At 44.2% G+C, this 22,505-nt stretch overlaps 1 protein-coding gene across 1 annotated transcript in view; it reads left to right on the top strand.

Moving 5' to 3' along the window:
• The window catches only part of HHLA1 (HHLA1 neighbor of OC90), a 26,448-nt gene extending 4,829 nt beyond the window's left edge, over window positions 1–21,619 (top strand). Inside the window, exons 4-14 of the mRNA XM_007448005.1 lie at window positions 551–631; window positions 1,137–1,220; window positions 1,589–1,672; window positions 6,544–6,627; window positions 9,569–9,808; window positions 11,764–12,012; window positions 14,743–14,811; window positions 15,145–15,219; window positions 16,912–17,068; window positions 19,933–20,015; window positions 21,576–21,619. Of these exons, the coding sequence (XP_007448067.1) occupies window positions 551–631; window positions 1,137–1,220; window positions 1,589–1,672; window positions 6,544–6,627; window positions 9,569–9,808; window positions 11,764–12,012; window positions 14,743–14,811; window positions 15,145–15,219; window positions 16,912–17,068; window positions 19,933–20,015; window positions 21,576–21,619 (1,250 nt within the window). The remainder of the gene's footprint in view (window positions 1–550; window positions 632–1,136; window positions 1,221–1,588; window positions 1,673–6,543; window positions 6,628–9,568; window positions 9,809–11,763; window positions 12,013–14,742; window positions 14,812–15,144; window positions 15,220–16,911; window positions 17,069–19,932; window positions 20,016–21,575) is intronic.
• The last annotated feature ends 886 nt before the right edge of the window (window positions 21,620–22,505 follow it).

Below are 22,505 nucleotides of genomic sequence, written 5' to 3'. Positions count from 1 at the left end.
CTCCCATTGTGGAGCACAGGCTCCGGACGCGCAGGCTCAGCAGCCATGGCCCACGGGCCCAGCTGCTCCGCCGCATGTGGGGTCCTCCCGGACCGGGGCCCGACCCCGCGTCCCCTGCATCGGCAGGCGGACTCTCAACCACTGCGCCACCAGGGAAGCCCCGAGCTCCTCTGTTAGACAATGTCATTATTTATATTATACAGCACGTTGAGAACTCCTGAAATTTCCTAGGGCTTATATTGTGTATTATACATAAGCATCTCCCATCAATCTCTACTCTCTCCAAATGCAGAGAGAAAATATTCCCTAAAATAAGCATTCCTCGTGTTTCACCCAAACTTCTACCTACTCTTGCTTGTCACAGTATATGCCATTAGCTGTCACCTCCTGAGGACAGGAACTGCCTTTTATCTTCCAAATCCTTGTGCCCAGCACAGGGTGTGAGTTCATGTCCAAAGAGGAGGCACATCTGCCTGAATGTCAGAAATGAGGAACTTTTCCTTTTGCCAAGAAAGGCCTGCTGATGACGTTATCTTTGAATCTCTTTCAGAGCTGTCTGCAATGTCGGTTGATCTGTCTGCGCTTAACCTGACAGAGCTGGTGAACGGGATGCTGATCAGAGCCTTAAAAGGTAAACAATTTTTTTAAGAGCACAACCCAGGCCCATTTTTATCTTGTTCCTGCTTCGCCTCTGGACTCTCCACGACCTGGGCAAGACCCGTCACGTCGCTGTGTGTCTCGGCTCCTCTGTGTTCAGAGCAGAGGATGTGTGTCCTACCTAACTCATGATGAGATTGAAAACATCCAGATGAAGTAGGAGGTTTGCCAGCATTTTGAGAGCAAGCTGCGCTCCAAACACAGCATCCGTGTAGGCATCTCTACTCATCTCTACTATATTATGAGACAATTGCAAGAGTTTAAGGACAGATTAGGAAATATAGCCAAGGGACATGTATTTTTGCCTTTTTTGTTTGTTTTTGGTTTGCTTTGATTTTTGTTTATTATTTTCAGTGTTTATTATTATATTTTTATTTGTTCATCGTATTATTAATTTCCATGATCAGTTTGCTAATTTCTATTACTGTTATTATTGTTAGTGGGCATTTACTGTTTCTTTATCTCAATGTCTTTGACAGATAGCAAGAAATTTTTCTCCTTGTTAAGTGTTACTTCCTACAGCTCCTTTGCCTTCCACAAGTTTTCTGTGGCCATTTACAACAGTAAGTGCTGGCTCTCCTTCTTTTTTAAAAAAAAATTATTTTATTGAAGTTTAGTTGATTTACAATGTTGTGTTCATTTCTGCTGTACAGCAAAGTGACTCAGTTATACATATATACATTCTTTTTCATATTCTTTTCTATTATGGTTTATCACAGGATATTGAATAGAGTTCCCTGTGCTATACAGTAGGGCCTTGTTGTTTATCCATTCTAAATATAATAGTTTGCATCTGCTAATCCCAAACTCCCAATCCATCCCTCTCCCATGCCCCCTCCTCCAGCTTTTCTTGGTGGCGAGAATGGTAAGCGATGGGTAGGCAGGCCAGGCTATGTGTCAGGGTTGCTATGTGCTTCGTTTCTCTTCACAGTTTCTAACCTGAAGACTGTGGACCCGGCCAAATTCCCCACACGGTACTGCTACTGCTTAAACAACCGGACCAACGATTTATCAGGTGGGTAGAACTCACTTTGAGGCTTGCAGGCTGCCCTGATTTTGCTTGTGCCCTTTCAAATAAGGTTGAATTATTTTTTTTCTCCTTAGACTAAGATCAGAAAATGAAATGATATCTATTATGCTTAAATATGTGCACATCCATTGTCCTGGAAAGTTCCTTTCTTGGTTTTCTACCCTAGAGCAATAGTTACATCTGCGCAAAGGGGCAAGAACAAAAGGTAGCATTGTTTGAGAGCAAAAGCTGAGAACGACCTAAATATCCATCATTAGGAAAATGGCTGAATAGTCTACTGTACAGTCAATCTTGGAAGACAGTCATAGAGAATACATAAATGCATGTGTGTACTCATGCAAAGGCAGAGTGAGGACCAGAAAGGCCAGCAAGTGAGCCAGAGAGCCGTGAGAAATGAGCTCAGAATTGTGGGGGCAAGGCAGGAAAGGTGTTGCAGATCATGTAGAAGTTTATAGTCTGCCACAAGGTTTTCCACTTTTACTATGAATAAGAAGGAAGCCATTGTGATTGTCCACACAGAGGAGTGCCGTGATCTAACTTACATCTTAAAAGGATCCCTTTGGCTGCTTGTTAAAGAATAGTCTGCAAGGGAAGCAAAGACTCTTCTGCTTTTTTTTCTCCTCGCCTAACCTAATATTAAAAATATTTTCCATGATATTACAAACTCTTTGCAAACATGTGTAATGGTTATATAACCTATGAATGTGAGCATTTTCTTAGCTAGTATGCTATTGAACTTTTGGGTGGATTCTAGGTTTTTCTTAATACAAAAAAAATCCTGTATTAGACATCTTCGTGTCTAAAACATTTCCCTGTTTTAGATTACTTTCTGAGAACAGATTCCCCAAGGAGGAATTCATGGACCAAATATTGTGCAAAGAGGATAATGATTATTGTTTAATAAGTACTGGATGCCAGACTCTGATGATTATTGTTTACTAAGTACTGGATGCCAGACTCTGCAATAAGTACCTAATATCCATCTTCTTATATAACCCACCCTCTGAATCTCATCAACAAACTACATTTGGGAGGGAAAATGTTCTTCATAATCACATCTTTCTCACCACCTCATTAGCCTCGGCTAGAGGCCAAGTTTTGTCTGGTGTTGAGTCCCTGCCCTGATTGTGTGAAAGGTAAAAATAAAATTTAAAAATTGGAGTCACATCTGCTGGGGAATTTTGTAATTCTGTTTGGTGAGCTGAAGTGTATTTTCATACACGTGCAATGCTTATTTGAAAAGAATTGATCCATGGATCGTTACCACTGATTAAATAGCATCTTGCTCCCCTGGTAAACCATAGAGATTTTCACAAGGTTTAACATGTCACAATGTGCCTAATGCTGATTCCCCTCAAACTGCTACCTTGAGAGGCTGTACACTTCGGCCAACATCTTGCCATGGCTCAAAACCTTTGGGGAAGGTGTGTTTGTGGATAATCTTCAGACATGGATTGTTTTCTGAATATTCTCAACTCTGATATATAGCCTTCCTCTGAGTGTGTTTTTACTTAATGAAAATAGCTTAAATTTTCTTGATTTAAAAAATAAGGGCTTCCCTGGTGACGCAGTGGTTGAGAGTCCACCTGCCGATGCAGGGAACACGGGTTCGTGCCCCGGTCCGGGAAGATCCCACATGCTGCGGAGCGGCTAGGCCCGTGAGCCATGGCCACTAAGCCTGCGCGTCCAGAGCCTGTGCTCCGCAATGGGAGAGGCCACAACAGTGAGAGGCCCGCGTAACGCAAAAAAAATAAAAATAAATTAAAAAAATAATATATTGTGATGATAAAGTATATTGTGATATTAATATATTGTGATGTTAAATTTTCTTGATTTAAAAATAATATATTGTGATGTTAAAAATAATATATTGTATCGTATGGAAGGTATGATTATACCTTCCATACAACATGGAAGGTATAATCAAAATATCAGGAACACCTGATATCCCAACAGCCAGAGGTAATCACATTACCCAAGGTGATCTAAGCCACCTCTCTCTAATTCATCTATCTAAGCCATCTGTCAACTACATATCTAACCTACCTCTCTAACCTACCTGCCTGCTCCACCTACCTATCCCATTCATCTAGCCATCTATCTACCCATCCTACTGTACCTTCTCTATATTATTTAGAAAACAAGCTAGGCTATTAAAACAAATGACCCCAAAACAAGGTGACTTACAGAAGGTAGAAGTTTCATGTGTGACAGTCTAGGTAAGCATACCAGGACCGCTCTGATGGTTTGATGGTTTAGTAGCCCAGGCTCTTTCTATCTTGTTGCTCTGCCTTCCACAAGTTCTGGCCCTTGTTCTCATAGTCCAGGGTGGTTTGTCACCGTATTCACATTCCAGCTACAAGGAAGGGGAGAAGGGAACTGGAAGGCATGCCCACTCACTATATAAACTCAGTCTGGAAACCTTTCACATTGCTTCTTTTCACGTTCTATTGTCTAGAACTGAGTCACATGGACACACCCACCTGCAAAGCAGGCTTGAAAATGTAATTTTCAATTACGTTAAACTACCATGTGCCCAACTGAAATTTCATGTTTTCTTACTAAAGGAATGAGAGGATGGATATTGGGAGACAGCTGTCAGTATCTACCATGTTTTCTATGAAATTTGATATTTCAACTAATCAGCATGTCTTAAAAAACATTCCATTCAATGATATAAATATGCTTCATCCTTCATATGAAATCATAGTATTCATTGAAAGAATGTACCATAATATAATTTATCTCCTCCTGATGGAAACATTCTTTTTTACAACTACCAGCAATGCTGTGATGAGAACCTGTGTACAATCACTTGCAGTGCTTGCCCGTTTATCACTGTAGGATAAAGTCCTCAAAATAGAACTGTTGTCTGACAGGAAGAGGATTTTGTGATGCTTCAAACTGCTAAAATTTCCTCTAGAAATCTTGCATACGTTTACACTTTTACCAGTAATGTTTCAAAGTGTGTATTTTTCCACACCCTTGCCAACGCTGAGTACCAAGAGACATTCTTAAATCATTACCAATTAAGACAGACAAAAAGGGGTTTTTCCCTATTTTCTATTTCTATATGAAAGTAGTCAGAAATCATTCATCCGTGTGTTGCTAGTAAATTAGATAGTTCATATTTTCATCAAAACAAAGAATATCTTTGAGGCAGTGATAACTGATTTTCTTCCAAGCCTAGGACCCGATTGTGAAAGCAGTTCTAAAAGGAGAGTGGACAAATGTATTGAGTAGGAGATTTGTATGAGCAGTGGTGGAAATTTTGGGAAGAATAGGAGCTTTAGCACAAGGCAGACCTCAGCTCAAATTCAAGCCCTGCCACATGCTCTGGGACCTTGGGAAAGTTCCATCATTTCTCTGAAACTTGGGCAGAATCGGGACTCCATGCTTGGTGTCTGGGCTGCAAAGCCATGCTCATAGCTTCTATGTAATATGAATAGTGGACTGCAGTTTCTTGGTCTATCTGTGAGTCTCTCTCTCTCTCTCTCTCTCACTAATCTCAGCTTCGGGTAGGCAGAGATGGTGTCTTAATCCTCCAGTGCCTAAAAGACGTCTGGCATACTCCAACACACCATGAATGTTTATTAGATGAATGAATTAATAAACAAAGGAGACTTTTGAGAATTAGAAAGAAAATAGATGGCATAAGTAATGAAATACTACCCCTCTTCAGTTTCTACAATGTGACTATAAACAGATTGGCCTAAAGAGACATAAAGAAGGATGCCTACATTCTGCATGGCCACGTGTCCACACCTGTACAGGTGGTCCACCACATCTTCCTCTAGGAGACTAACCACGCACCCGTGCAAGTGTGGTAAGGTGGCATGTCACCATGGCTCTGGCTCACATAGGGTAGTGCCCACCTCCTGTTGGCCTTGCATGCTATACATTCCACTGGTTGTCACATCACGTTTTCATGCCTCTCTGGGTTCTATATTTTCAAGTCAGCTTGCCCCTGACCCCAGCTCATGACCCCGTTACTGAGTAAAAGAAGCATTTAGACAAGGCACGACAGGAAACTATCCATGGGACCTCAGAAGCTTCTTTAGAAATTCACAATTTGGGGCTCCTAGAATAAGTACTCCTTGTTTTAGAAGCCAAGAACTTGCTGGGTCCTGGAAAACCATAACTGAACAGCAGAGGAGGCAGCATCTGTGTGGGTAGGAAGTGCATTAGGAACTTTCATTGGTCAGTGGCACCCACCATGTCAAGACATGTTCAGAACGTGCTCAGAGAGAAAGTCCTCGAAGATTTTATAGTTTGAAATGTTGTAAAATTATCTGTCTCCTCCCATCAGACTTCTGAACGTGGAGGGCAGGAGAAGAGCTCCCTTGCTCTATTTTGTGTAAAGTCCTTGTCTCCTTTGATAGTTCACAGTTTATAATCCACCACTAAATTTGATATCATTTTGAAAATCTGAAGTTATATAAATGTACACCCCATGTCTGCAGGGCTGCTTCCTATCCAATGAATTTGGTATTCTAAATCAATTAGACGAAATAATGGGGGGGGGGAACAAATCAGAAAAACCATTATTCAACACTATGGTTTTGCACAGCTCTTTGGTGCCGGCAGAGAAGGATCTGGGGTGGGGGGAGGGAAATGGAGGAGAAAGGAGATTACGATGGTGGATCCAAAAGTTTTCTGCCTGCCTGAAATCAAGCCTAGAAAAATAACTAGTAGTATTTCTTTTTATGATTGTTAATAATCCCCAATACACCGAACTAAATCAAACTTGTAAAATCTACTCTGAAAAATCCAAATACAATACACATTTCCCTTCAAGTCTCTCTGAAATTTAAACCAAGTCTCAGAAATTTAAACCTCCTCAATCTCTCTTACAGATTTCACAGCCCTACTGGTGGACATCATTGGAAATTCTACCAGCTACCTCACAGAGATTTTAAAGTCAACCTCCATCCTCTCAGGTGTGCTCATCTTGAAAATGCTTGGCAAATTTGAGATTTGGCATTCATCATGGAATAAAACCTAGTCAACTTCCCACCCCGATCCCTACCATAGGCCGGGCTGCCAGGAACTTTAATGTAAGTTTTATTTAGACAATCAGCGTGGTACAGTTTCAACCACCAGTACAGTATCTGAAGCTTCCATCTTCCTATCAAAGCTATTCCTGGGGTCCAAAAAGTTGGAGGAAGAATCCAAGGCTCAACACTGGGGGGAGTTATGCAGACTCAAAAAACAGCTTCTATTGGACAGCTATACTCCCATTTTAAAGACGAGAAAACTGAGATTCAGAGAGGTTGAATATTTTGCTCAAGGTTGGCTCAGAATTCAGATTTAGATCTCTATGGAGCCTAAACTCATGTCTGACATACAACTGAGAAAGACTCCCACACCCCTACTATAGAGTCTCCAGACCAGGGTCCCAGCTAGCAAGCCGAAGACTGAATGCTGCCCTCAGGTATTTTATTTATAGCTGTACTGTGTTAAAATCAGAGGATTTCATCATTAAAATTTTTGAATTTCTAGTTTTTTTTTTTTTGCAAAAGATCGGGTAGCCCTGGACCCTCCCCCTCCCCCATGGCAACTGGGGTTGAGTTGCCATCCTCCCCATTAGGACAGACACCTTTCTCCTCTTTTCCATAGCCCTCACTTCTCCCTGTTGCCTTGCACTTTCTTCTCATATAAACCACCTGGTTTTTGTAGGTATTTGAATCTGTGACCCTGTTGTAGACATTGCCACTCCGTAATACTCAGACCGTACCCAACCATCCTCTACCCCTCCACACACATCTACCCATCTTCCTGCCTTTTCTCTGGCATCAGGTGGCATTTTTTGGAACCACCTTAAAGCCCATCTTCCTGCCTTTTCTCTGGCATCAGGTGGCATTTTTTGGAACCACCTTAAAGCCATCTTTCTCCCCTACACTTATGTGTCATTTCTAGCTGAATAAAGCTTCTGGAATCTGGCTGGTCTTCCAAGATCATCATCTGTTGCTATGATTATCTTAGTTAAAGTCCTTGTCATCTATCTTCACTATAATAGCCTCTGAACCAATCTCCTTTGACCTAGTCTCTTATTTCTCTGAAATATCCATCCATTGCCATAAGAATGATAAAATAATTAAGTTATGTCTCTTCATTGCTCAGCACTCCTAAGTCAGCAGCAGAGGGTCTGAAGTCCTTAGCATTGAGTATACATTTGTCTGTCATCAAGCCCACCCTACCTACTCTCTTTTACATAAACCTTCTGCTAAAACTCCACTGAAATCCCTGCCCTTCTTGCAGACGGCATACATCTCCATGCCCCTGCAACTTTGCTCATGCTATTATACCAGAATGGAACTTCCCTACTTTTCCATATTTCAGAATCCAATTTGTCTGTCAATGGCCAGCTCAGCTGTTGCCTCCTCTTTCCAAAAAATCCCCCAGTCAGAATTAGTCTTCTGTCTTCTATGATTCTACAACACACACTTATAAGTCATTTGGACTGTTACTCCAGGTTGTATCACAGATGACTTTATCTGTGTGTCTCCTCACTGAATCATACTTGAAGGCAGAGACTGTCTCCTTCATCTCCATAGTCTGCTTTCCCCTCAGTGCCTCACACTGTACTTTGCACATAGTAGGTTCTTTATCCGTGTTTACTGGAGTGAAATGAAGTTTACAATCAACCTCCAATTCCACTCCAGAGGGCTGCCTTGGTTGGTATTTATTGTAGGGCATCTCTTAGTTATGCCGAGGAAGGAACTTCAACTGTATGGAATAAGGCTGCTTGATAAGGAGAAGAAATGGGCATTTGGTGGGTTCCCCTCACCTACCCAATTCTGAGGACAGATCTGAGGGTTGAGTCAATCTCACTTCTTCAGAGAGTCCTTTCATGACTTTCTGACCCCCAGTCTCAATTATGTCTCCCCTTTTGTGCTCCTGTAAAGTCTTCCCAGCAACAACTGCTTGAGAAGAGAGAACACATGAACAAGTTGACACAAAGTTGATGTGCTTGATAGCCAGTCACCTGGCTGAGTGATAGTTGGATTGGCAGGCACTCAGTCCCATGTGCATTAATCTGAGAGCAAGGACCAGGCTTCTGGTGCATGTGGGGTGATACTGAGCTCAGAAGTAAGGCAGGAGAGAGGAAATGAGGCTGCAGGGGCACCTTCTGCAATTGCACTGGTTGTGCCCGACACACAGTTACCTGCCAAAGGGGCAAGTAGGGGCCGAAATCCCACCTGTCTGCAGGCCAGGCTTTGTCCACCCAGAGGAGGGGACCTTATGGGCTAGTGAGAGCCTGTCCTATCCTAACATGCAGCCTCCATCCCCTAAGCCTTCCCGAGGTAGGCTTAATGAGCACTTGGACCTCTTCCTCCTTTTCCTCATGGGGAATCCAAGGGCACTGTGTAGATCTCCTTCTGAATGAAGCTTTCCTTCTGTCTCTGTGGGGGGCCACCTTTCAAGTGGGTTTCTTACTGGCAGCCCCTAGTTCCCCCAGATTTCACCACTGGCCCCTAGTCAGACCCACAGGGCACATGAGCAAACGCAATCCTCTTCCTGGGACCAGTGGCAGAGCTGTGGAGGGGCTGAGGGTTGTGAAGTGGGCAAGGGCCCTGACAGGATCCACGTTCTGTTCAGCAAACACCTCAAGTGTCTGATGCTTTCTGGCCTGACAGTTTTGCATTCTGTGCACATTGCTTTTGCCCGTGGCATTTTCACCCCTCGATATTTTAGCTTAATCTGTCATTCAAGGAGAAACCCTCCTCTTGGTGATATAACATACTGCTCCGAGTAAGGTTTGAATCTCTGCATTCTGTATATTTGCTGTCCAATGACCTTTCAGTGGCTCAACAGATCTCTGTGTGCAAAGTGTCAAGCATAGTAAAGCTGCCATTGATTGTCTCCTTGAATGTGCAGCTACCAGGGGGATGGCCCTGACTTCACAGCTCACACCCACAAGCCAGCAAACGCTACCAAGGACAAGCCCCCCACGTGGATCCCAGAACGCTGGAGTGTCTGCTCTGAGAAGCTCTCCCAGGACAGAGACAACTCCTCCTTCAGAGGGAGAACAGACCATGAACACAAACAAGCATCCTGAGGGTCATAGCAGAGCCCCGGCCGCCCTGGACGGCACCTCTCCCACCCTCCCAGACTGGGGTGAGAGTTCTCACCCCGTCCTCTCCTGTCCTGTTTATCCCAGCACTTCCCTCTAGGCTCAGATAAATAAGTGAAATCCTTCCTTTATCCCTTCTCCACCAACCTCTTTGTTCAGCAGCCCTTTAAGAAGAGATAGATGTGAACCAGTATGGGTATGATACCTATAAGCAAAGGCAACAAATGTCACTGGCATAATGTCTTTCTAACATTTAATTTTATAATTCTTTTTTAACATCCTGACTTCTGTTTATTTTGCTTTTTTTTTTTTACATCTTTATTAGAGTATAATTGCTTTACAATGGTGTGTTGGTTTCTCCTCTATAACAAAGTGAATCAGTTATACTAGTTTAAGACTCACAGGAAGCTTTAAAAATAGTACAAAATTCCCTCATACTGTGCACCCAGCATCCCCCGAGAGTAATATAAATGTGGTATATGGTAACATCAGGTATTTTCATTTTAACAGAGCAGGTAGCAATATCTCTCCGGAAATTCATACTAAATGGTGAAATGCAGTCAACATTTTATGGCAGGCAGGGTTAGGTTAATTTGTAGCTGGCTGGATAATGTTGCCAAGAATACGTTAGTGACTTGATGCCAGTGTAAAAAGCTGCTGCTGCTGACCTGCTGAGAAGTTCTACTTTTCCCATCATTTCTGTGGGCACTGATCAGAGGTGTGGGCACTGAAGATGTAAAAGGCATGCTTATCCTATTTGTAATAAGATACATCTGAGCTAACTCTTTCATTAAAAGACAATTATATCTCAGTGAGTTCCAACAATGGACCACAGTCATCAGAATACATTCATTCATTCATTCACTCATCAATACGTATATTTAATATCAGACCCCAGGCTAGCTGTCAAAAAACACAGCTCTAGCAATGTTCCCTTTCCTTCCTGAGCTCTCAGATCTGGGAGAGAGACATAGACAAGTAAACTGATAATTATTATCCAGCCTACAAAGAGCTATTGTCCTGGAAAGCCCAGAGAGGGGGCTCCCCTGAGGAGCTTGAGAACTGATAAAAGTCAAGCAGACAGGGAAACAAGAACAAGGAAAAGGAATCAGATTCACTAACTAGAAATTTTTTTGTAATATATCCACATCAAGACAATTATACAGAATTAGAAAGCTTTCCAGTATATTATGAAAAAAGATGTGATTGCTAGTGGCAAGAAAAATCATAAAATATCTAGCTATCACTCTGAGAGGGAAAGTGCTAGTTTTGCATAAGAAAAACTATAAAACTTTCAAGAGAGTAATAAAAGCATATTTAAATAAATAAAGGGTTATACCATGTTCTGGATGAGAAATTGGAATAGTTTTAAAATGGCAACTGTTCCCAACTTAACTTACAGATTTAAAATCGTCCCAGGGGATAAGTTTTGTACAACCTGAAAAAAATGTATTTTAATTCTTAACATGGGAATGAATGAGTGAAAACACCTGGCAATTGTTTAAAAGACCAGTGAGGGAACACTTGTCTTAATAACCGCCCTGTGATATTGTCAGTCAGGCATCAACATTATCATCACTGCCATTTCAATGGTAAAGCTGAGAAGAGTTTAGTAACTTGCCCCAGAGTTCACAGCATGGAGGAGGTGGGGGCAGAACTTACACCTCCAGGCCCCCTTACCTTAAACCTTTCCACTGTATCACATGATTAGAATCAGTATTTCTTAAATTTGACAGTGTCCACTGTCCTCTGGACACACACACTAGCTGATTGTTCAGCGTCCTAGGAATTTGGAGAATTTTTTTAAATTAGTAGTTAGGAAAACAAAGTTTAGTGTGGTCTCCTTATTCCAATTCAGGGTAGGGTTGAAGTCCCTGGATTATCTATATTATGCATGCGCATTGCATGTACCCTTTGATTATATGTCAATGTCTTGTCAACTTTACATCTGAATCAAAGCATTCAAGCAGTAAGTGCCCTGTTACTGTCACTTGTGCAGCTACCAGGAAGGTGGCTGGAATTCCATGGGTGACAGCCCGCAGGCAGGCATGGGCTTCCACACTACCTGTGCCCTGGGCTCAGGCCACCAGTGAGAAAACACCTGGAGGTCTTCCCTGGGAAACACTTTCCTCCCCGCCGACATCTCCTGCAGAGGCCGAGAAGGCCACGAACACACGGAACTTTTCCGAGACTCCTACCAGGACAGCAGCCATGCCTGGCAGCCCACCAGGGACCAGCCCAACCTCAGGTAAGAGAGGATGCTCACTCCTACGCCACTAATTACATATACAAATATAGTGATATGCACATTAAAATGTAATCATATAGTATGAGGAAGGCCTGAGCTCTGAAAAACTGTGTGATTCCAATTTTGTGTTTGTCTATGTATTTATGTGTGTATGCGTGTGCGTGTGTGATACAGTTACACAGAAAATAAAAAATAAACCAAAATAAGACTGAAAAGAAATTCACAACATGTTAACCTTGACTATATCTGGGAAGTATCAATAGATAAGACTTGATTTTTCTTCACTTCAGTGTCATGAATTTTCCATATTTTCTACTCCTAGGATCAGACAAAAATGGTTTACGTGTTTTTAAAATCACTTCCTCTGATCTCTGCAGCCAGAGGCCCTTCTTCTACGCTTCTGTTTTCAATGGACCGTAACATGTTAGGGGCCATGAACTTGACCTTTCTCCCCTCTGGACTGTGCTCTCTTTAAAGGCCTGTGTCTTTACTCTCCAGTTCCCATGAAACACAGCAGACACTCAGTAAAAGCTTTGCTGAATTACCTGAATTTCTGAAGAAGTAGACAGGAAGAAGTAAACGAATGTCAAAGGGTGCAAAGGTAAAGTCTTAACTTTAGGTGCAAAATCTCAATTGTACAAACAGCTCTGGGAATGCAATTGCTAGCTTAAATCGGAGAAACACCTGACATAATGGCATCGGGAAAAATACAGGCTAACATACTTGGGTTTGGCCAACAGGCAACAGCAGCCAGCACAGCCCTGAGGCTTTGAGCTCTGGCCTTTATTTCAGACACAGTAGCGTTGACATCTTGACTCCACCACTGCTGTCTCCTTAGGCAGTTCTTTTGATTTCTCTGAGTCCTGGTTTTCTCATCTTCGAAATGGGGAAGGTGATGCTTACTTTTCAGAGTGGCTGTGCTGATTCAGTTACGTGATGTCTGTAAGGAGTTCAGCTCCACACGGAGCACCCTGGAATCACTCAGTCAATGGCAACGCCTACCGCCCTGTCCTACTGCCCCCAGGGCGACAGCGTAGCAGCCAGCTTCAGGACACATGCTCAGGAGGGTAGTGGCAAAGCGGATGTCAACCAGAGGAGAGCATGTGTCTGCTTTTGCCCTCGGCCCCTTGCAGCTCTCATCCTCTGTGATTCTGCAGTCATTTAGTTAAACTGTGAACAGTGACCACAGACGAGTCAGCTCTGTGTTTGGGTTAGAGTTAAGGCTGCTCATCTTCCAGAACTACACAGAACCACACCCAGGCAGCAAGCATCAGCGGCGCCTTCTGTATTCAGGGCTTACAGTCAGTGCCTGGAGGGGAATCCAAAGAGGATGCTGAGGGCTTCTCTGGTGGCTCAGTGGTTGAGAGTCCGCCTGCCAATGCAGGGGACACGGGTTAAAGCCCTGGTCGGGGAAGATCCCACGTGCCGCGGAGCAACAAAGCCCGTGTGCCACAACTACTGAAACCTGTGTACCTAGAGCCTGTGAGCCACAACTACTGAGCCCATGAGCCACAACTACTGAAGTCCGTGCGCCCAGAGCCCGTGCTTCGCAACAAGAGAAGCCACCGCAACGAGAAGCCCGCGCAACGCAACAAAGAGTAGTCCCCGCTCACCGCAACTAGAGAAAGTGCGCACGCAGCAACCAAGACCCAACGCAGCCAAAAATAAATAAATAAAATAAATAACAACAACAACAAAAAAAAACAAAGAGGATGCTGACCGACTCTGAGAAAACGACCAGGTTGCCCCCTGGAGTTGGGCGTCCTGCCCATAGTTTTCTGTTTGTAAATGTGTCATGCTGCCCATCGCTGCTACTGAGGCAGTTGAACTCAACGCTGCCACACCCACCATCCTAGCAGAGGAGCCTAATAAGGAACAAGCAGGATTGCAACACGGTACTGGGTCCAGCCCAGGCTCTGAGACCTCACCCCACCCCTCCACATCTTCCTTCAGACTCCAGCAAACGGCCTTCCACTCACTTCTCTGAGTCTTTGCTTATTACGCACTTTCCTCTGCTTGGAAGGCCTGTTCCCTCACCTACGGCTATGCTTTCTCCATCCCAGAGAAGATGTCACCTGCCCCACCCCCATCCCCCATCCCCGCGCTCATGTTGCACTCCCAGCCTCACCCCTTTCCTTTCCGCTTAACCACACGAGGTTAAGTGCCTGTTTCCTCTTCCTCTCCCTCATTTTCTGTAAGAAGGCTGCTTTGCTGGTTTTGCCAGAGGCATGCATCTTGACAGCAGGATCACTTCCCAAAGTGGTCCTTAAATCAGGACTTCAACACAGGATCAAAAGAATTGTTGAGATGAGCCCACATTCTATCATGATGATGCTGGGCAGTGTATAGGGGTGGGGATGGAGTAAGTGTGCGCACCAGACTCAGGCGAATGAAGAGCATCTCGTGTCCTCTTTGCCTAGGAGCACCGTGCTGGGACGTGGCCCATGCAAGTCCACTTCTCTCCCATGTCATACCAGTGTTAGCGGGTTTCCAGTGGCACCAACACTGTATCACAGTTACTGATGGGACTTGCCCATTTCCTCCTCAACATTGGGGATGCCTCCATTGTAGAGTCTATTTCTTACTCATTTCTGCATCCTCAGCAACCCCCAGCTACCTGGCTTGATAAGCAGCAGTGGATGAACAGGGCAGGACTGGTGGCAGGGGGCCTTTTCTGCTCAGGCATCCTTTGAAGAAACTCAAGCTCCCCTCTCTCTCCTCTCATCCCAGGCCCATTCACCCCTGGCACACAGACTACAAGTCCTACGAAGGCTCCAGCCCCCAGATATCCACAGGCAGGTAAGAATGTGGCCCTGGAAAGAGGCACCCAATACCCCAGGTGGAAAATATTGTTTTGGGGCAGGGGCGTGACGGGACAGGGGTGCCTGTAGGCAGACTAAGCTTGTTATTGTATTTTACTGGTTCCAGCAGGAAGAGAGGCAGGAGAACTAAGTCTTGCTGTGCTATTAAATCACCCTATGATCTTGCATGAATCACTTTCTCTTTCTTGACTACAATTTCCCTATGGATTTTTAGAACTCTTTATCTTTAAGATGCCATGATTCTCTGCTTGTGTGTATACCCCAGGTCCATTTCATTTTGACCTTTGCGAGGCCACTGTTGTCCTTGCAGGTGATCTCCCTGCTGCGTGGCCCTTTACCCCTGGAGAAGAGCCAGTCCTCGTCCCAGGACCCCACCAGGTTTCAAGTATGTACCAGTGCCCTGTCGCTCCTATAGCTTTTGTTTGTTTTAGACAAAGTTGTGTAGTATAATAAAAAGAGGTTTGTTTGATAAATTTAGATTCAGACTGCTGGGATTAAACCCTAGCTCTGCTATTTACTGGTGAGGTAACCTCCTGCGCTCAAATTCCAGAATTCAGTTTCCTCCGCTGTAAAGCAAGAATAATAACAATTATCGTGGGCACTAAAAATGTATTTTCTCTGCAGCGCTTTGTATTAGGTAAGATAATGTGTGTGGAAGTGGTTTGGAACTGGAGCGCTCCATATAACTTAATTCAATCAACTTTTTTTGAATGGGCACCCACTGAGAATGTGCCGTACACCTTGGAAACACGGAAGCTGTTCTTACAATGAGCATGATGTTAGCAGAAAGAGGGGAAGGAAAAAAGGATGACTCCAAAAGTCCATCCCCAGCCACTGGGTGCCCTTTACTTCTATTCCCTGTGAAAGGACATTCCTGGACACTTCAATCTTACAGAATTCTAGGGGAATCCCTCTCCTGGGCTTGGATGTGGGTTTTCAGGACCCCTGACAGAGGCTCAGGACTTGGAGTTTCTGTGGTTTACGCTGCATTTTTCCAATTTTTGGATGTCAAACTCTCCTTTTTTCCCGTGGAGCCAGTTTCCATGAGAGAGAAATTGACACAAAGTGAGTCCTTCAAAGCTGGTTGAGTCCTCAGGTCCCTCCCACTCCTAGATGCCTTTCCATATGATTTTCCTGAATGTTCCTGGACCTGAATGTTCTAGTCATATGTCAACGGGGCATTATTAAATTGCTGGACCCTGCACCGTCTCCTTTTTCATATGACCTAAGATCTGCCTCAGCCCCATTCTCAACCTGCAGTGAATGGTGAATGGACCTTTCAGACACAAAGACGTGATTATGCTACCACAGGATATTATAGCCCTGTTTTCTCCAGGTTCTAAAGAAACACAGGAGTGGTGCAGATGGGGGCAGTCGTCAGACTGAGCTTTAGAAAACAAGTTGACTATATTTATCTGTATCTTTATCTATGTCTTTATCTGTATCTATATCTATATATGTATCTCTGTATGGCTCCATCAATCCATCCATCGTTCCATCCATCTAATGAGAAATATAAAATTTCTCATTAGAACTTTTATTATTTTATTATTATTTTTTTTTACCAGCTTTTTATTCGGTAGAGTTGACGTTTCACAGGAGATGTTTTTTTGTTGTTATTGTTGTTTTTTGAGGTACGCGGGCCTCTCACTGTTGTGGCCTCTCCCGTTGCGGCTCCGGACGTGCAGGCTCAGCGGCCATGGCTCACGGGCCTAGCCGCTCCGCGGCATGTGGGATCTTCCCGGACTGGGGCGCAAACCCGTGTCCCCTGCATCGGCAGGCGGACTCTCAACCACTGCGCCACCAGGGAAGCCCAGAACTTTTATTTTTAAGAAAATTTCAGTGAGACCATCTCTGATTTCTTCCAGGAACCAGACCCCTTCCTTTCTCTACCTATCTCTGGGAAGTCTCACAAGCAGCTTTACCAGACATGGTGAAGCAAGGCTATGTTTACCTGTTGTTCTCAAGCTACCTGAGATCAGGGGCAAGACAGTATTCACTCAGCACAGTCCCTAACAAAGGCAAGATGCTTGCTAAATTCTTGTTGATGTGAATGGTCTGGGATTGCATCTTCTAGGGTGTCCTGAGCCGCTCCTCAAGGAGGCGGCCATGACCTCTGCTCCTCTCACACTGGCCATCCAGAAGCTCAACCCTTGCCTGATGGAGCTGTGCCGCTTTTTCCAGCAATGTCTCTGCATGAGCCAGAAGAGAGACCCCAGGATGGAGGCAGTGAGGTAACCTGAGCCACTCACTGCTTTTTACATCCAGTATTTACAGGCTTCTGATTCTGCTTGACTCCTCTGCAGGCCACTAAGTGATGAGGCATTAAGTAATCCACACACAGATGACAGGGGTACCCCAAGGAATGCACACTCCAGTGAGTCCTCTATTGCACTGTCACTTCCTTGAGAACCAGCATGAACCATCATTCATTTCTGGGTCCCCAGAGCCAAGGGTGGGCCATGACACAGTCAGTGCTGTCAAGTTGACTTGTGTTGTGTCATATCCGCTGGAATAATTACAGAGGATTTTGAGTGGTCCCAGAACCCCAATGCCCTCAGCCTGGCACGATTTGCTAGAAGAGACTAATGGGAGGTTATGTCCACCTAAATTCCAGTTTTTTCATAAATCCCTAGCAGTCATTTGCTGACTTAATAATAAAGATGTAAATGGAAAATTAGAAGGCAGACCCCATCTTATATTAAGAAGGACTAGGTGTGGATGTTTTCCTGCCCAGGAAAGCTGACACACTGTCCTTTCTTCTGGGATTTATCCTTGGCTGTAAACCCAAAGCCAAACAAGGTAGGTGAATATTTCGGCTCCAATAGTAGGAGGCCAATCTCTCAGATCTTTAAAGTTATTTTCAAAGTCTACTTATGAGATCTTTCAGTTTTTTTTTTTTTTTTTCCTTGCGGTACGCGGGCCTCTCACTGTTGTGGCCTCTCCCGTTGCGGAGCACAGGCTCCGACGCGCAGGCTCAGCGGCCGTGGCTCACGGGCGCAGCCGCTCCGCGGCATGTGGGATCTTCCCGGACCGGGGCACGAACCTGCGTCCCCTGCATCGGCAGATGGACCCTCAACCACTGCGCCACCAGGGAAGCCCGATCTTTCAGCTTTTTAAACGCCCATTATCCACGGGCTCTGAGCCCCAAGGTCAGGTTGGCAGCCTTTTTCAATCACTCTTTTCTGGCCCTGGTCTTGAATCTCCCAATCAGAGTGGATGCTTCTTCCACACAGGGAGGGAGATATGCAAGGTTCGTAGACCTGAAGGTGTTAGCCAGCAAGGTGGAGGCATTTCTCCACAGCACAGGCTGATCCTAAAGAAGAGGACATTTTGCAACAATACTTTCCTACTTGATCAGCCCACTATTCCTTCCTTCTTTCTCTATCCATCGAGCACTTTGTATCAATAACAAGTGTCAAGTCTCCATTATGTATCAATTTAACACTGAACGGAGCCAGCAGGATATAGAGACAAATCAGAAATAAACCCAGAAACTGTGCATTTCATAGTTGGGGGGAATAAATGGTCATAAACACACATTAAAATATGACATAGTAAGTGACAAAATCAAGTCATGCACGCAGGCAAAACCTATTAATCTCACACCCTTGGAAGAAAGTCAAATTTGAACCATCCCTATTGCATATCTGCTGGAAGGATAATGAGGAAGGCAGAAATTTCCAGAAAGAAACTTGAGTCTAAATTTAGAGAAATGAAGCATCTGTAAAACTGAGCTTATCCCTTTTTTTTCCCTTTAAGTGAATAGTGACTTGTTCTATAATCATATAGCAAGCACTGAATATGGGATAAGAATAACAGAGTAGGAGACTGGCATTACTCAGTGTGCTTGTTGACTAGGACGGCCCCTGGGGTCAAAAAATATCGTGGTTTAGTGGGGCAGTTGGCCATGTGAAGAGACAAATTACAAAGAAGTGTGACAGATGCTATAGCAGATACAAGCTCTGCTATACAAGCTCGTATAGCAGAATACGAGCCATGGGACCCCAGAGGAAATAACTCATAGGGCTTATGGAGGAATGGGAGTTTGTTAGGCAAAAACTGGGAGAGGCCACTCCAGGCAAAAAAGGTGGAGAGTGAGAGGAAGACTGGAACATCTCAGGACCACAGAGAGTTCCACGTGGCTACAGCAAAAACAGGAGGCCACTGTCCCAGCATATGTCCCTATTCAGGAAACCCTGTCCTTCCCAACATCTACTTGGGTCTTGCAAGTGAGTTTTGACTTTTCCCAGAGTTCCAGCAGCAACATCTCTGTGCCTCGGTTTCCAGAGTTTTATAGTGTCCTGTAAATTGAGGGTGACAGAACCTGGGAAATCTTTACAGCCAGCTTTACATGAGCAATTGGTTGCTCCCCAGAATATGCAAGAATCACAGAATGATACAGATGGAAGAGAAGTTAGAGAATATTTAGCCCAACATAGCTCATAGCTCAGGCGAAGGATTGAAAGGGAACTGGATTCCCAAGAGTCCTATGTGAAGCCAGTGACACAGCCTGTCCTGAAAACTCTTCTTGCTAATGACACGCATGGCCTTTTCACTGAAGCCTTCTGAAGCAATCCCTGCGGCCACCAGCCAAGAGCAGGATATTATTTTGCTAAGTATTTGCTACATTGTTGACTATAGCAGCCCTGCGCTTTTACTCCACCTCACACAAAAATAAATAAATGAACATCATCATTGATCCAGCACCTATGATAAGCCCGGCACCACTGGGGAACTTTGCAAATGTTAGCTCATGTCATCCTCAGGATACCCTATGAGTGTAGATTCTATTAGTGCCTCTCGTTTATATATGAAAAAACCAAGGCCCAGAGAATTAAGTAATCAGCCTGAAAGTCATACATTCTAGTAAGTAATGATGGCAGAACTAAAAATGCCTTTCTGACTCTGAAGTCTAAGCTTTTTCCTACTCAGACTCATTCTCTACCTCTCCTCCCACAGCCTATAAAGATGGAGAGGGAGTTCCTTGCTATGAATAATTAGCCATTATGACCTTTTTTTTTTTTTTTTTAGTATGGTCCTCTTCTTATAGCCACAAAGGATAGTAATTGCGTTCAACCCTGATTTAAATCTTTAGGTATTGTCTTGAATACTACTCCTGGTTTCTGAAGAATGCAACATACATCTGTCAGAGGGTGAAAAGGGTGTTCCACTCACACAGTAAGTACACAGCTGGACTGTATTGTAAATCGCGTTCTATGAAAAGGTTCTAGAACTCTGAGTGATGTTCCTGCCTTAGCACGGGGTCAGTAGGAGGAAGTATAACTCATCTAGTGATCATGAATCCTAGACAAAAAGAGTCTAGGGTACTTCTGAATCCCCTTCACCTAACAGTTTGAAAAAAACAATGCAGGAGTCAGCCCAGCCAAACCCTGTTGCTTTCTCTGTGCTCTTGGGCAAGCTTCTTATCCTCTCTGAGTCCCCATGTAAGCTAAAAAGACAAAGACAAATGAAACAGGAGACAATCACCATGTAAGCACTCAAATTCCTGACCAAAGCAAAATGTATACAAATAATTCAAGAAGAAGACGGCAGCTTGAAGTGCTAGAAGTGGATGTGTATGGTACCTCTGTCCTTGTCCTCAAGGCATCTGAGCCCCATTTAACCTCAGAGATGCCAGACATCTTTTTTTCTTCTATTCCTGTTGACAAAAGTGGCTGACGTAGTCTATCCGTTCCCAAAACCAGTAGTTTGGCCATGGTATTGTGCCATCTTCCTGAACTGTCTGGTCAAGGGACTCTGGCTTTCTGAAAAGCATGGAACCAGGTTGAACTCTGTGAAAAATCCTTTCTAAGTATAACCCAACTACAAGCCAGGTGGTCATATGGCCATGCTTTACATAACAACAAACAATCAAACAAAAAACAATTTAGCTGCCCAGTCCTTCCTTGTGGCTTTTGAAGAATATCAAATGAGATCCATGAGAACACTTCTTAGAAACTCTTCTTATTCTTCTTGCCCCTCCATTCTCTCTCACCTCCCCACAAGCTACCGTCTCAAAACCTCTCTTTAGGCTTCATTTTCCAACGTATCACTCAATAACTTTCCTAAAATCAAGCTTTCTGGCTCTTTCTCTGTTTCCATATATCTCCTCTGATTATTTTCTTTTCCTTTTGCCTTTCACTTTTTTTATCTCTCAAACACAGCTTCCTTATTTCTTATACAAATCCATCACCCCCCTTCCGCTGTCTTTTCCTTCCACCGTCACCTTTATTCTGCATCATAAAAACCAAGCATTTGGACTGGGGGTGTTGGAGGGGCTCAGTAGTCAAAAATAGAAGTCTATTTACCCGGTGTGGGGAGAGGGAATAGGAAATCTTGCAAACTGCTTATTGACTAGCTCTTCTATTGTCCTCACCACATTAAAATCTCCACACAAACAGCATTTTGCATTTACGGAACATCATAATGAGTTCAGATTAGCATTGTGCAAACTGGGGAGATGAGGTTGGTACAGCTGCGTGTTAGAAAAACATCACTGGGCAGAGACTGGCGAAATGAGGCTTTGCTCTCAACACGACTTTCCTGCTAACTAGCAAGGGGGTCTTGCACAAGTTCCTTCATTCTCTGACGTTGACTCTGAGTAACACCCTGTCCTGTGCACTGCCATATACTGGTCCCCTGGGAAGAGCCTGAGCCATCGCTGGCGCTGTCAGAATTTATGTTTCTGTAGCACTTCCTTCTCCATACCATGAGTTCCCTCTCTTTTTTTTTTTCCAGCCTTGAAACAAAAATGCCTCGAGAATATCTGCAAGTCTGTTTGAGGTCTTGAAAAAGCAATGGGACCTAACAGTAAGTTGGGCAACATCTGTCCACCCTGGCCCCTGGCCCAAGTTGGCTGCACTGGCAGAATTCACCCAGGCTGCAGCCAGATCGTCAATTAATTGAATGTGGGTCTTTTTGGAAGTAGCAATTCTTTCTCTCCTGTGAATCTGTGTAAGGTATTGAATGTGGAAGACCACATGTTAGAGCTCTCACAATCAATGCAGTGATGCTGACTCCCTTGCCTGCTCCAAGGTCATGGAAACCTAGTAGCTATGCTCAAGGGACTCCCATGATGACTGAGACTGAAGAAATGGGATGTGGGGTGTCATGCTAGCATGAACAAACCAGTCCAGGCACTGAGACTCTGACATAGTCCCTGAAGTGGCTTAAACTTGGGACTTCAGGAAGGCAACACAAGGATAAATGAGGAAAGCTGAACCCATCCTCTGGAGAGAGTCACATATGATTTCTCTATACAGTTTATTCAAACTTGCTTATCTACAACTCATCAGACTTGCTATACTATCGATCCACATAACCTTCCAAGCCCCCTAAACAGGAGGTGATGAGAACCTTCCCTCACGGGGAGGTGGAGAGTGTTGTTTTGTGGATGTCTGGTCTTGATTTCTCTTCTGTGCGTCCCACTGTATTTGGGGGTGCCCAAGGGCACTCTCAGGTTTGATGACGTACTGATAGGACTCACAGAAGTCAGAAAAGTTCTTATAGTCACTTTTACCATTGAGTGCAGCAAAAAGGTAGAGATTAAGGTCAGCCAAGGGAAAAGGTACAGAGGGCAGAGTCCAGGCACAAGCTTCTGGTCGTGTCCTCTCCACGTGGACTCACATGGACAGCACTGAATTCCTCCAGCAATGATGTGTGGCAGCG

Source organism: Lipotes vexillifer, unplaced genomic scaffold (assembly GCF_000442215.2).
Source record: "Lipotes vexillifer unplaced genomic scaffold, Lipotes_vexillifer_v1.1 scaffold796, whole genome shotgun sequence".
NCBI classification, from domain to species: domain Eukaryota; kingdom Metazoa; phylum Chordata; class Mammalia; order Artiodactyla; family Lipotidae; genus Lipotes; species Lipotes vexillifer.
Note: the sequence above shows the minus strand (reverse complement) of the source record. Positions and strands in the feature narration are given on the sequence as shown.